Source organism: Talaromyces proteolyticus (genome assembly GCF_021365285.1).
Source record: "Talaromyces proteolyticus strain PMI_201 chromosome Unknown BGW36scaffold_9, whole genome shotgun sequence".
Taxonomy (NCBI): domain Eukaryota; kingdom Fungi; phylum Ascomycota; class Eurotiomycetes; order Eurotiales; family Trichocomaceae; genus Talaromyces; species Talaromyces proteolyticus.
Genome location: NW_025764285.1, coordinates 361,204 through 373,827, shown reverse-complemented (window position 1 = coordinate 373,827; position 12,624 = coordinate 361,204). Strand labels below are relative to the sequence as shown.

Here is a 12,624-nt window from a genome sequence, read left to right as displayed (position 1 = left end):
CACACCATCGAAACTAACATGAGGCACCGCTAGTTGCATACGAGCAATTCCCAATTGTTTTCTTATTGTAATACAATCCGACACTATCGGCTAAGCTTGAGTTTCGGTGAACATCATGTACCGCTGTGGGGGACACAGGTAGATAAATGAGGGTCGCCCGCAAACAAACCCAAGAATGGAGAGAATAGTCTCTGATTTTCATGGCCGACCGGTCTTCTCTTCCCGTGTAACTAGAGAAACTGAAGTTTTTAGGGTATTTGAAAGACTTATAATTTACCATGGCTGTCAAGGATAGTCAGCAGCAAACGGTAAGAGTAGCAATTCCAAAGGTTAAGCCACTACCAGAGACAGACACCTCCCGGGCTATTATCCTCGAACCATACCACGTGGATTTGCTCCCGGAGTATGAGTATGTGAGCCGCGAGTATCTGATGAGCGGTATTGCTGCTGGAGAGTCCTATTGCACACGCCTTCTCCTGCGTTGCCCTAAGGACCCTGCTCTCTTCACAGGCTTTGTCGTCGAGGAACCAGCACACCTATGGGGTGGAACAAGCATTTGGCGTGCGACAAACCGCTGGCTCATGCGCAATGGTGAGTTGTAGTGCATCAAGAAAAGACGCGATACTAATTCACATTTGCGCACTTAACTAGGCCATGCTTGGCTCGAGGTGGACTCACAAGCGCCATCAGCACTTGGAAACATCAAGACCGTGGATCCAGAAAGGTATGGTGAGATGCATTTTGTCCCGGGCCCATTGTCACACGAATTCAAAGAAAGCATTCCTTTCGTGACAGAGGTCACAAAGGAAACACTGTCCGATGCGTACGATGAGTTCAAGGCCAAGTGGTGGCCTGCAACGACTCAGTCACCTGAAATTATCGCCGCTGCCTCATGGACCCTTCGAAGCGGCTGTCTGGGTATTATAGCTACTCGCGTCGTCCTGAGTGGCCTTTCGCAGACAGGCGGGTTGACGAGGCGATTTATAACGCACTCATCGCATCTACGACTGCGTGACGGAAGCCTCCCATTTGAGGCATATATCCCTTGTCAATCTGGCGGCGAGGCTTTGCCTGACATTGCTCATGTCAAGATTGTGGAACTTGTCGGAGAATCAGAGTTCCAGGGTGTCCGCTTACCATGCGGAGTTGGCGGCCAGCTCAAGGGCATTTCGCATCGGCGGCCCCAAAGTGACTCGTTTCGTCTGTATGAGATTGCTGGTATGGCTCATCGAGAGTCGCGGTATCCCTCTGAAAGGGATCTCGAGCACTATTCCGGCGTCACCTTGCGTAGAGCTAAATGGAGCACCTTTGCCAACTCCTTCATTTATCATGCTGTCTTTGAAGCTGTTGAGAAATGGACCTCTGAGGAGGCCATCCCACCTCCAAAGAGCTGCGTCATACACACTGTAGGAGACAGTGACGACATTGTGAGAGATGAGTATGGCAACGCGAAAGGCGGCGTTAGGACGGTACACACAGATGTACCTCTGGCAAGATTCGTGGCTGCAACGCCCAAGGGAAGGCCAAACTGGTACCGGGGTATGTTAATTCGAAACATCCTGTCCTGTCTCAAACTACCGTTCAACGGAACACAAGCAGCTGATCTTGTCCAATAGGATCAGAGATGCCGTTTCATGAGCACAAATTAAAAGCTATGTATGGCACGGTATTTAACTATCGGAAAGAAGCAGGGCAAGCGTTGAGGAAGCAGATGCAAGCTGGGTTTTTGCTCGCAGCAGACGCCGAAGTATTGCGCCGAGAGACAGTGGAGAGTGTTGTATTTTGAAAGCAGGGCCAAGGAAGTCCTCGGCAAGGCTGGGATGCTAGAATGCGAGGAGAATCATTCATGATCACCTACTACAATACTTGGCTCACGATATTTTGTATTGTTTGTGTATTGTTTATATAAGAGCGCTTATGAAGCCCAGGTTGTTCAAAGCATTTCATAGACAAGGCTGCATGCCATAATTATATTTGGCCGAATGCAGAATGTATCCCCAGTGATAGAATATGGATACAACACCAAGGATTATGGTAGAAATTGGTCACTGGCTGGCGAGGTAGGACGGCGCATAACAGCCCGAATAGGACGAATTTGGCCGTTATTCCCTGCTATTGAAGGTCGTGTATCGTAGGATGGATACATAAACTTATCTCATTTTTATATACTCCATATCGAAAGTCTTTTGCCCCTTTCAAAGGTGGAAGAACGATAATACCGAAAGAGATATGGGGAGACATAGTCTAAGTATATGGTGGAAAAGTCGATTTCAATGCTTTGAATGTTAGGGTATCTAGTGTAGAGTTAAAATGGACACCCTATCAGAGGTCTAACTTGTGCATGACGTGTTAGATGACTTTAGAAGAGAGTAAGTAGCAACTGCGTTAAGACTATCACTGTCTTGTCGGTTCGAGTAAATGCTTAGCTGAGGCAGATTCGGGTTTTATGCAGGGAGCAATAACCTGGATATACGGATTATCTCGGCAAGGTTCCACAGCTTGCCTTATCTGTGCCTTGATTTGCTGCAGCATGTCAGCTCGCCTCCTGCTGTTATAGATCCACTCTGGTCGGGTTCCCCTGTAAGACAGGTGCTTTCAAGGGTCGTACAAGTTTTGCACACTGAAAGATTCTTATTGCACTTCTTCTTGCGAAGACGACATGGTCAACATTACTTTGTCTCTTAGATGACTCTAGCTGATGTGGAGAAGACATAGATTCTAACTTAGGCATAGGTCCTGTTGTTTATATTGGTAATCATCTATCTCTAGATCTCATTAAGTTCGCCGTGATTCAAACTACAATTAAGTTAAGGGTAACCCTCGTTTACTCCTATATCTCAATAATACTTTCATGAGCAAGCCGTGTGAAAACCGATATTCATTACAGTGTACTCTGTCTTTAATAAAAATGACATCAAATTAAATGGAAAATTAATCATTAGTACTGATCTGCGATCAAAACAATAATAATGAACGAAATAATATGACTTTCCTCCAACATAGAGTACCCCGAAGCCTATTCATCTATTAAAAATGAAACTGTTTAGATAGATCTCTTCTACCCACTCATATTGTCATCTGCCTTCTTGATACCGAATAGTATTGTTCACCATGGCTCTAAGGCTCCCATTATCTATGCAACAGCGGCCGTAGGCTCTTCTGCATTGCTTTGTGTTGTCGGCACAGCTGAGTTATGCTCTATATCAGGCTGACCATTCTTCTCATGCGATGGGAACGAGGAAGGCTTATTCCGATCCGACAGCCAGAGTGACCATGTCTCAATAAACAAAGCAAAAAAGGTGAAAATGCTGTAAGAAAGAAGAAGTCAGCAAAGAGGGGGATATTGAAGTGTCAAAATGATCTGAACAACCTACAAGGTGAGAAAAATGAAGGCTTCGTTGGCCCATTTCTTCGAGCATGCAAAGCCTGGGGGGGCATTGGCGTGGCAGTCGTTCCGATTGTAATCAACAGCAGAGAAGATGAATGCCGCAAGCCATCTAGCATTATTAGCTCCTCATTATGAGGAATTATAATTTGGCAATGGGACCATACAGATAAGAAAATATCACATCAATAAAAAGTACAATGTCTTTTGCCGGGGTGTGCAGAAATGGTGAAACAAAAGCGGGAAGAAAAGCTGCGACAGAGGTTGCCGCCTATTCGATATGTAAGAGATGAGTTACTGGATAAGACTAGAAGTCACTTACAACGACCTCAACATATGTTATAGTAAGTCCGCGGGGGCCTTTGTTGATGAAGTATGAGGTGATTCCAAGAACCACGGCCGAACTCGTCCATTGAATGACTCGGTTAGAAATGAGGAAAAACTTCAGGAGGCTCGCCGTGTGAAATGGAACGGTGGAAGTCATTTTGTTTATCTAGCGGATCAGGAAGTGGCGGAAGTCCTTTATATTATGAAGCCTTTTTTGAATCTGGTCATCTTACTCGGCTGGAGAGAAAGCAGGAAGTGCTTTATATACTATGGAGCACGACCTTCCCAATTTATGATAGGGTTACTAATTCGCGACAATGACACAAAATTCGAGCATCTATGACGCCTAGACACCTTGAAGATGTCGGTGAGCGGTGTATACAGCGGACAAAGAGATCGTCAGGCTGAAAATATGGACGCTTTCAGCTAAATCTCACCTTGGTAGATATGAGGCCCTCAGTGCAGCTCCAGTTGTGATAAAGAGTGCATAATCCAATTATCAGACCAGCGACGATCAAGGGTAGTTTGATTTCGCCCGACTTCCGAAGAAAGCTTAGGAGCCGGCCGTAGTGTTACCCAAAACGGACCTTGCAAGTTTTTAAATATCAGATAACCCTGATAAAGTATTTCCAGCTTTACAAATTTCTTTACTAACACGTCATGCAAGCTTGCGAGCTTTTCGTAGGCTCTTGATGGTGTAATGCTCAGCTAAGTAACCACTAAGAACAGGTAATGATCGTTCTTCTATAAACTTTAACCGGTCTTACTTTTATGTCTACCGCGTGTTGTTTCTGGCCAAGATGAAAGCGTTGAATGGGGCGGATCTAGATCAGGCTACCAACATTAACGTACTCCACGACCTCTTATTAAAGTAATACTAGAAATAACCATATCATCAGAGAAGAGATCCGGCCTAAGTTCCAGAATCAAGAAATAATGATGTGTTAATAACCTAATCCTTGTCACCTTAAAATGGACCAAACAAGCTGGATAAGCACCAATCATATCAGACATATAAGCTGCTTTGGGGAATAGGAGTTAGCCAACCAAGCATTTAGAGTATTATATCCAGATCCCCTAGTTATAGGCCCGCAGTCGTAGGGTTATGGAACCTCGGTAACTTTATAGATGGATGTTTCCGTTATCTATGCTTCGTAGCTTGGCCCTTCGGGTAATAATGACCCGATTCGCTATTAACGAAATATGTTAGATACCCAGAAAACCTGTAGGAGAACCGCTAGTCCCATATACCCCCCCTTGAAACCCCCATCGATTTGAGCGCTACTTTTTCCAATATAAAGTAAACGCCAGCAAAATCATGTCCTACGCACTCCTGCCGAGGGTAATTTATCCTGGAGTATGCATCCTATAGTCTCTACTGAAAGAAGAGTTCAGGTTGCCCCTACCGCAAACGTGATACGAGTGTCCAGGTTCCAAATGGTTTAGGCGATAGTTTGGTTTTACTACGGGACACCCAGCTGGTTGAATCATTGGCCCATGCTTCTGGTGAGAGAATTTCTAAAAGAGAACATGGTTCTTATGATTATTGAAGCTATATTCAAGTTTGTCATACTTATAATCTATGAGTATATAATATATTGCTAATTATATAATGTACACTTTGGATGTTAAGAAATCTTTACAATGTTATGTCTCCCATGCAAGTAACTTGCTGAATAAATATGGCTTATGAACTAGATATAGAGACAAGATCTTCTTTGGCGCGGAGCGACATTTTACCAGTTATCGCAGGTGTAAGCAAAATAGCGAAATTACTGTCAACGTACCTATGTAATTTTTCAGCATAGTCAATATCTCACTTAAGAGTTGATCCCATTGGCCAATCTAGTTTTATATACCAACATCCATCTTGTAGTTAGGACATAAAATATTTGGATGGAAATGCAAGTCCGTGGGCGGCGTTTCACCACTTAGGGCAAATGATTTCATCACATTGAGACTGGTTAGGGCAGCTCCCCACTGTAGGTCACTTCCCCATGTGGTAATAGTAAAACTGCGATCTGATTGGTCGGCTGCTACCACCAAATTAGGCTCGTTGCCGCTCTCAGTTAGCCGGCTTTCCATTTACGCCATAGATCGACGTAGGCTGATCAATGACGGGGTCGCTGTCGGTTCGCCACAATTTTAATATTTCCGATAAGTTGATTGACTTTTAGGGTCTAGAGCTATGTGCCTCGCAAAACAAACGCACCTATCAAATCATTTCGAAATATTCTAATCGTCATTGCTCTGCATTCGTCGTTGGCGGGGATATCATGTGAAAATACATTTTCTATATAATGTCAAAGGTAGTATCAAACTGGTCAGCCAAGATAAAGTATCAGCTGAAACTGTTGCAAAGATTTAATAGAAATTTCATATCTGATATTACACATTTGAACACTAAATTACCCATCGTCATGTCTACAGGTAAGAATGCAATCCCATGCACTTTCAGTCGCACGTCTAAATTCTGGACACCTCTAAATCCTCTTAGAGCCGCACCATAACCGCACTTTCGGCAAGCTCTTCCACCACGAACATCGTGATGAGCAGGGCGGAAAGCCCGGGGTTGCCGAAGGAGCCTCGGACACGAAGGCACCAAAGAAAGAAAGTGAAATCCACAAGCTCGAAGGTGATTTGAAGAAAGAGGAAGCGAAGTTCAAAAACTATATGCAAAAGGATGAGCAGCTTGAAGAAGAGGGGAAGACATACGGGGGTTTGATGTGAGGTTACGATTCTATACCTGGGCCAGCATCTACATTATCCGAGGGTTCGACCGGTGCAAAGATTTGCCAAGCCCAAGGGTTATTCGATATCACACTATAGCTATATAGGATAATTAAATTGATTCAGATTATTGCTTATGGTTCCTGCCGATTGGCTAATGTAGCTTCGGATCGGCTCCGAGTGATCCCCATGTGGCTTCGTTACTAATCCAACCTCAGATTAGCCATCCGAAAAATTGAGCAGCGTAATTAAGAATAAGAATAACTGGATCTGTGAATATAGCCTGGTATCCTTCCTTGCAAAGCTCTGCCCAGCCCAAAGTCATTCAATTTTGTCAATACTGGGATCGGCTTTCGTTGTCGCCGATATAATTCCCCCTTTATCAACATGGTAAGGTGCTAAATTGGCGCTGGATGAGTCCAACAGACAATGTCGCAGTTACAGACACCAGAAGGCGACCGTTTGAACCCGGAGCGCGTGTTGTCTAGCTCATCCCCGACTGACGATAATGAGCAGTCTCGCTTCACTTTCGTCCACGAGAAGAATCAGCCGGGAGCTCTCTCTCACGCCATGCGAGCACACTGGCAGGAGCGAAAGAGACGAAAACAGGAGGGAAAACTGCTCAATCGAACGATAAGGCCATTACGCTCCAAGTCCGACTCGTCCGCCGACTTACTGACGTCTGCGTCTCGTATTCAAAATGAAAAGAACACAGCAAATTCGAAAACATATGCTCCGCCGCAGAATAGTGTTCAAGATTCGAGGTTTTACGCCTTTGATACTGGGCATCCTAATCCGATCCGTGTCGACAAGCTACAACTACAAGATACCACAAATGAGAAGGATCAGTCGGTAGATGTCTCAGGCCGAGTACCAGGTGTCCCCGCGCAGCTCCTAACCGGAATGAACTACGCTTTGAGCTCGTCGAGATTGGACCCTTTTGACGTTTTCCCTGTAATTCTTACGCCTGAACATCAGAAACTGATTCATCACTGTACTCTCAGCTTGGCTTACCTTATTTTTGAAATTGAGTGATAGTAATCTGATGAACAGGGCTGATTACACACGCGACAATGATGTTTGGGAAGACGCCCGCGTCTGATTTCAATCCCATGCGAGATGTATGGTTCCCCCTTGACCTCTCTAATGCCGCTTCCTTCAATGCGATTATGGCCTATTCTGCGGCACATCTAGCCTATTTCTACGGCGGGACAGCGCCTACTCGCAGAACCAATTCCTCTAAAGCTTTAAAATACAAGTTGAACGCAATCGAGATATTGAGTCAATGGATGAATGACCCAGAGAAGGCATTAAGTAACGATGCGTTTGCGGGTTCTGTGCGACTCCTTACCTTTGAGGTATGTGCTGTACTTGTCGCCTTTCTCCCATTTTAACCCAATACTGGAGATGTATTGATTTAGAGAACCGTACAGAGATACTGGGGCACCGAAGAAGAATGGAAAATTCACCGTGACGGGATACAGCGGATGATAGAAGCGAGGGGGGGCCTTCACGAACTACACAGTGATTGGAGACTAGAGCTAGTCGTCGGCCTGTATGTTATCATCCTCTATCATTTGACTAATTACATCGAAGAAACTGATGATATCTAGGGTCTCGCTTATGTCCCAGCCCTCCTGGTTTTCACCTACCAATAACATTTCCAGCATCTCCTATCCGGACTTCCTGCGCTCCACCATTTTAGGAATGGATATTGGTATCAAACGCATACGTTCTATATGGCTCATATCCTTCATTCAAGACATGCGTAACCTGATGAGTATGTCGTCACATCTGTATGGAGATGGACTTGCAAAGTTCCCCACTCTACATGATGCAGTGTTACTCATCCTATCAAGCTTCAAAACCGATATCGGCTTTTCCTCACCATCTTCTTCGATGAAGACTCAATACTCTAGTTCAGACTACGATAGACTTGAATGGCTATTTTCGATGTCTATCTTAGTGCAAGAGTCGATAACTTTAAGCTTTACTCATCCAACGGTTGCACAATCCGCTACCAACGATAATTCAATAGCATTGCTGGATATGTCCCTCTTTGCAGCTCCGAGATCCTCAAAGACATCCGTTCACGCTCTTCTATCCTTCTTACGTACATACTATCTCAAGTTTGGTCTATCCGGTGCCGATAAATTTTACTACATCATGCAAATGACTGAAATTGTTACTCATTTGAGTCTCGAAGCTCAGCTAGGTATTGAAAAATGTCTGCTCAATATGTTTTGTAGGACGAGCGACGGAATGATGGTTTTTGACCCAGATGACAGGGCTACACCAGATTCATTGCTATCTTCTGTGCATGGCCACTAATTCCCTTCTCCCATTTCCGTGTTCTGTGAAGCTGTGAGTCGATATCTTTGGCTGTGCTAGAAAAGGCCGGCATCGGACACTTGTATCTGCGCGTTGTCTACTTACCTGGATTTCTTGGATGAATGTGATCCGGTGTGGATTGTAGCCTTGAGCCATATAAACAGTGTAGTACAAAGTTTTCTGTACAGATAGACTAATTCGATGCCTTAATATTTTCCCAAGATCTCAGTATACAGCAATGTGAAGAGAAGCAGACACTAGCAGAGAGCTCTTCATGCTTATGAAATTGTACACTAGCATGGTATACATATGGTACACGGAGCGGACTTACAGGGAACTCTAAGTATTTTTTTTAAAAAAAAATAACAGGGCAGAATCAGGGAGGAATTTATTTCAATGTTGGTGCCTCTAGCTCGACTGAACGCACAACTTATCAGCCTTATGTGCTGCCTCGGTGGCGCCGCAAGCACTTGTGATTTGATAGATTTCAGGAACCTGTTTCAATAAATGGCTATCTTATTTACAACCCTTGCCAATGCCATTCGCTCTATCACGCTTCATTAATTTTCCTAATATAGAAGAACAGGCGGGGTGTGCTGCATTCGGGCGAAAATGTCTAAAGCGTCTCGTTTTCAGAGCGATTTGGGAGTTTAGTACACTTCCTTGTCAGTTGATGCTTGGTGTGGAGTGGGATACAATTGGTCAACAAGAGAATGGCATCCTTTATCTTTGCCTAGCAAATTTCCATTGTTCATGTTGAGATGCTCGCCTTGCAGGCATGTTTATCGCTTCCGCTTCCTTTACCGTCCTTGATTCCAGTACGTCGAGGTGAGGTTGACTATACGGGTCAGAGCGGAGGAATAGTCTGTATGTTCGCGTCATAATCAGATCCATCCGTATCGAGGCATACCAATTGGTATCGAAACTAGGTGGCATTTAATTTTGTTAATATTATTCCATTCCAGTGCAGTACCCCCGCCAGCCGCTGTGGAGACGGCGATAATTTGACTGGCAGACTACTACTGCCCGATTCGAAAATCGTAAGTTATTGATCAAGTTAGCTTAGAACCCCGCAGAGGCCAGACTACAAAGTCATTAGCTACGTAATAGATCACCAAACCTCCGATGGCCTAGACTTAATAATGATTGTATCGCAGGGCATAGTTTATATGCTAGCTGATGCTGCAAACCCCGAACTCGTTTCTGCGGCCGATACATGTAAATACGAGAGATCAAAAGCCAATCTAGCATCGCCGAGTAGTATTAGCAAGTAATTATTCTAGATTTAAAATAATTAACGCAATCACCATCTAAAGCTTCCACAAAGGTCCCCAGAGCCACCCACGTCTTCTACTAGCTATAGCTACCAATGAGCAGCGCGCTGATCAAGTCTTACGGCTGCTTTCAAACGAGAGATGGTAGGAAGTGGGCGTATCATGCCTATTTAGTCGCCATGCATGTGTTCGGTCTGGCTCAAATCTTGCAGATCTATGGTATCAACATGTGCTCCATCCTGTGGCCGAAAACTCATTATGGTATGAGTATGAAACCAATCCAAAGTACAGTGCCCGTATCGCCCCGCTCAGCTTCAAGTTCTATGACGATACCTTGAGGTTAATGAACGTAGTAAACCATTCCAGCAAAGAGACATTGGGTCACTCCTAGGACATATAAAGTACTCGTGAAATCTCTCCATAAGCCACAAAGGCCAGTTCATTAACCAATTCCAAAACTATCTCTTAATTAGACAACCTATTTCTCTATTATCATGACTGTCCAGGACGGAGCTCGCTTCGACTTCATTGTCGTTGGTGGTGGCACGGCAGGCAATATCGTTGCTCACCGTCTTGCGGAAAACCCCAATGCCCGTATCCTCGTCGTCGAGGCCGGCATCGGCACCTCCAAGGATAACGAGGAGATCCGGACTCCAGGGCTTGCAATGGAGATCCGTGGCAGCCAGTATGATTGGGCCTACAAGACCACCATGGTCAAGCGCCCTGACTATGAGCGTATTGAGAAGCCTAACACTCGCGGAAAGGCTCTTGGCGGCAGCTCATCGCTGAACTACTTCTCTTGGGTGCCTGGCTCCAAGGGTACGTTTGATATGTGGGAAGAATACGGTGGAAAGGAGTGGACATGGGATCCTCTTGTTCCCTATCTTCGTAAGAGTGTGACTTATCACGATGATGCCGGCTTGTTCCCACCAGAGCTTAAGAAGATTGGCGCTGGTGGTCCAATCCCAATTGCCCACGCCGACCTTATGCCCGAGATGAAAGGGTTCCGTGAACTGGTTACTAAGGCCTGGAAGTCCACCGGTGAGCCTGTTACTGAAAACATCTTTGATGGCACAATGCGTGGCCTAGTGCACAGTGTAAACACAATCTATAAGGGTCGGCGCTCGGGCAGTTTTCTCGCTGTTGTGGACCAACCGAATATCACTATTCTTCCTGAGGTCCACTCAAAGCGACTTATTATTGACGACGCTGATCGCACCGCCAAAGGTGTAACTGTGATCAACAGCTCTGGACAAGAGTTGAGCTTCTATGCCACTCGTGAGGTCATTGTCTCTCAGGGTGTTTTTGAAAGCCCTAAGCTTTTAATGCTGAGTGGTATCGGACCAGCGCCTGAGCTGGCCAAGCACAATATCCCTGTTCTTGTTGATTCGCGTCACGTCGGTCAGCATCTCCTGGACCACCCTGGTGTTCCCTTTGTCCTTCGTCTTAAAGACGAGTTCTCGATGGATAGCCATGTCTTGCGGAAGGGAAAGCTACAGGATAAAGTTTTGTCAACGTACTCCAAGAACCACACTGGCGCTATGGGATCACCATTCCTCGAGCTAATTGGCTTCCCTCGCATCGATAAATACTTGGAAAAATCCCCTGAATATCGTGCGGCAAAGGCTGATAATGGTGGTCTCGATCCCTTCTGCCCATACGGCCAGCCTCATTTTGAGCTTGATTTCATTCCTCTCTTTGGTAGTGCGTTCCAGTGGCACTTCCCACACCCCAACAAAGGCAGTTACATGACAGTGATGGTCGACCTTGTTCGCCCCGTCTCTGAGGGTGGTGAAGTTACACTGAACAGCAGCGATCCTCTAGAGCAGGCCAACATTAACTTGAACTACTTCAACAATGACCTTGACATCATTGCCATGCGTGAAGGCATAAGATACACTTATGATGTCCTCAAGCATGGCGAAGGGTTCAAGGATGTTGTTGTGGATGAATATCCGTGGGAAATGCCTTTAGATGATGAGGAGGCGATGAAGAGAACGGTATTAGATCGCTCTCAAACCTCGTTCCACCCTTGTGGTACTGCCCGCCTGTCCAAGAATATCCAGCAGGGTGTTGTGGACCCCAGCCTCAAAGTCCATGGAGTCAAAAACCTCCGTGTTATCGACGCCTCTGTCATCCCTGTTATTCCAGACTGCCGCATCCAGAACTCAGTCTACATGGTGGCCGAGAAGGGCGCCGACGCCATTAAGCGTGATCACGAAGACCTTTACCGTTAGTTGAACGAAGAGATTGGAAATAAGAAGCTATTGCATGATTTAGTGGATATGTGAACTTTTGAGAAATTGGTTAATCATAATGAAATAGTGATATTCCAGAATCCAGCTCCTCAGCCGTAGAAAGCCAACCCTTCCCTTCTCAAAAGATGTTATAGTACTAGCAACATCCCCCCGGCCGAACAACTAACCTTCCAGGACGATCGACCAGTTGATAGGGAACCAGCTCATGATCATAACTTAAACCTTGAATTATAAATTGTACTTTGTTTTAGACTTCCTGATAGAGCGCTAAATAGCAGATTTAAGAGTAAAATCAATTGATACGTTTTAGTACAATGTG

The 12,624-nt window shown here is 45.2% G+C and overlaps 5 protein-coding genes across 5 annotated transcripts; 4 read left to right on the top strand and 1 right to left on the bottom strand.

The window, feature by feature from the left end:
- Window positions 1–278: 278 nt before the first annotated feature.
- BGW36DRAFT_301521 (uncharacterized protein) lies at window positions 279–1,786 on the top strand (the record flags this gene model as incomplete). Its single annotated transcript, XM_046211693.1, has 3 exons — window positions 279–591; window positions 652–1,539; window positions 1,617–1,786. 3 exons carry the CDS (start codon window positions 279–281, stop codon window positions 1,784–1,786), a joined length of 1,371 nt encoding a protein of 456 aa, XP_046069314.1.
- Window positions 1,787–3,133: 1,347 nt separating this feature from the next.
- BGW36DRAFT_398953 (uncharacterized protein) lies at window positions 3,134–3,869 on the bottom strand (the record flags this gene model as incomplete). The annotated part of the gene is made up of 4 exons (XM_046218472.1): window positions 3,134–3,308; window positions 3,375–3,497; window positions 3,553–3,656; window positions 3,708–3,869. 4 exons carry the CDS (start codon window positions 3,867–3,869, stop codon window positions 3,134–3,136), a joined length of 564 nt encoding a protein of 187 aa, XP_046069313.1.
- Window positions 3,870–5,916: 2,047 nt separating this feature from the next.
- Window positions 5,917–6,575, top strand: BGW36DRAFT_383429 (uncharacterized protein; the record flags this gene model as incomplete). The annotated part of the gene is made up of 3 exons (XM_046216660.1): window positions 5,917–6,021; window positions 6,075–6,142; window positions 6,210–6,575. Coding segments are annotated over exons 2-3 (238 nt in total), but the record flags the coding sequence as incomplete, so codon positions are not given.
- Window positions 6,576–6,669: 94 nt separating this feature from the next.
- Window positions 6,670–9,151, top strand: BGW36DRAFT_383425 (uncharacterized protein). Its single transcript, XM_046216659.1, has 4 exons — window positions 6,670–7,436; window positions 7,496–7,800; window positions 7,876–7,997; window positions 8,056–9,151. Exons 1-4 carry the CDS (start codon window positions 6,872–6,874, stop codon window positions 8,771–8,773), a joined length of 1,710 nt encoding a protein of 569 aa, XP_046069311.1. The 5' UTR covers window positions 6,670–6,871; the 3' UTR covers window positions 8,774–9,151.
- Window positions 9,152–10,066: 915 nt separating this feature from the next.
- BGW36DRAFT_383411 (glucose-methanol-choline oxidoreductase) lies at window positions 10,067–12,623 on the top strand. Its single transcript, XM_046216658.1, has one exon. The coding sequence runs from the start codon at window positions 10,542–10,544 to the stop codon at window positions 12,282–12,284; it is 1,743 nt and encodes a 580-aa protein (XP_046069310.1). The 5' UTR covers window positions 10,067–10,541; the 3' UTR covers window positions 12,285–12,623.
- The last annotated feature ends 1 nt before the right edge of the window (window position 12,624 follows it).

What these genes read in the sequence shown, in the direction of transcription:
- BGW36DRAFT_383425 (XM_046216659.1), top strand. Translation starts at nt 6,872, where the DNA reads ATGTCGCAGTTACAGACACCAGAAGGCGACCGTTTGAACCCGGAGCGC. An exon ending in TCAGAAACTGATTCATCACT is followed by an intron (nt 7,437 to 7,495) that starts GTACTCTCAGCT and finishes TCTGATGAACAG; the next exon opens with GGCTGATTACACACGCGACA. An exon ending in TGCGACTCCTTACCTTTGAG is followed by an intron (nt 7,801 to 7,875) that starts GTATGTGCTGTA and finishes AGAACCGTACAG; the next exon opens with AGATACTGGGGCACCGAAGA.
- BGW36DRAFT_383411 (XM_046216658.1), top strand. Translation starts at nt 10,542, where the DNA reads ATGACTGTCCAGGACGGAGCTCGCTTCGACTTCATTGTCGTTGGTGGT.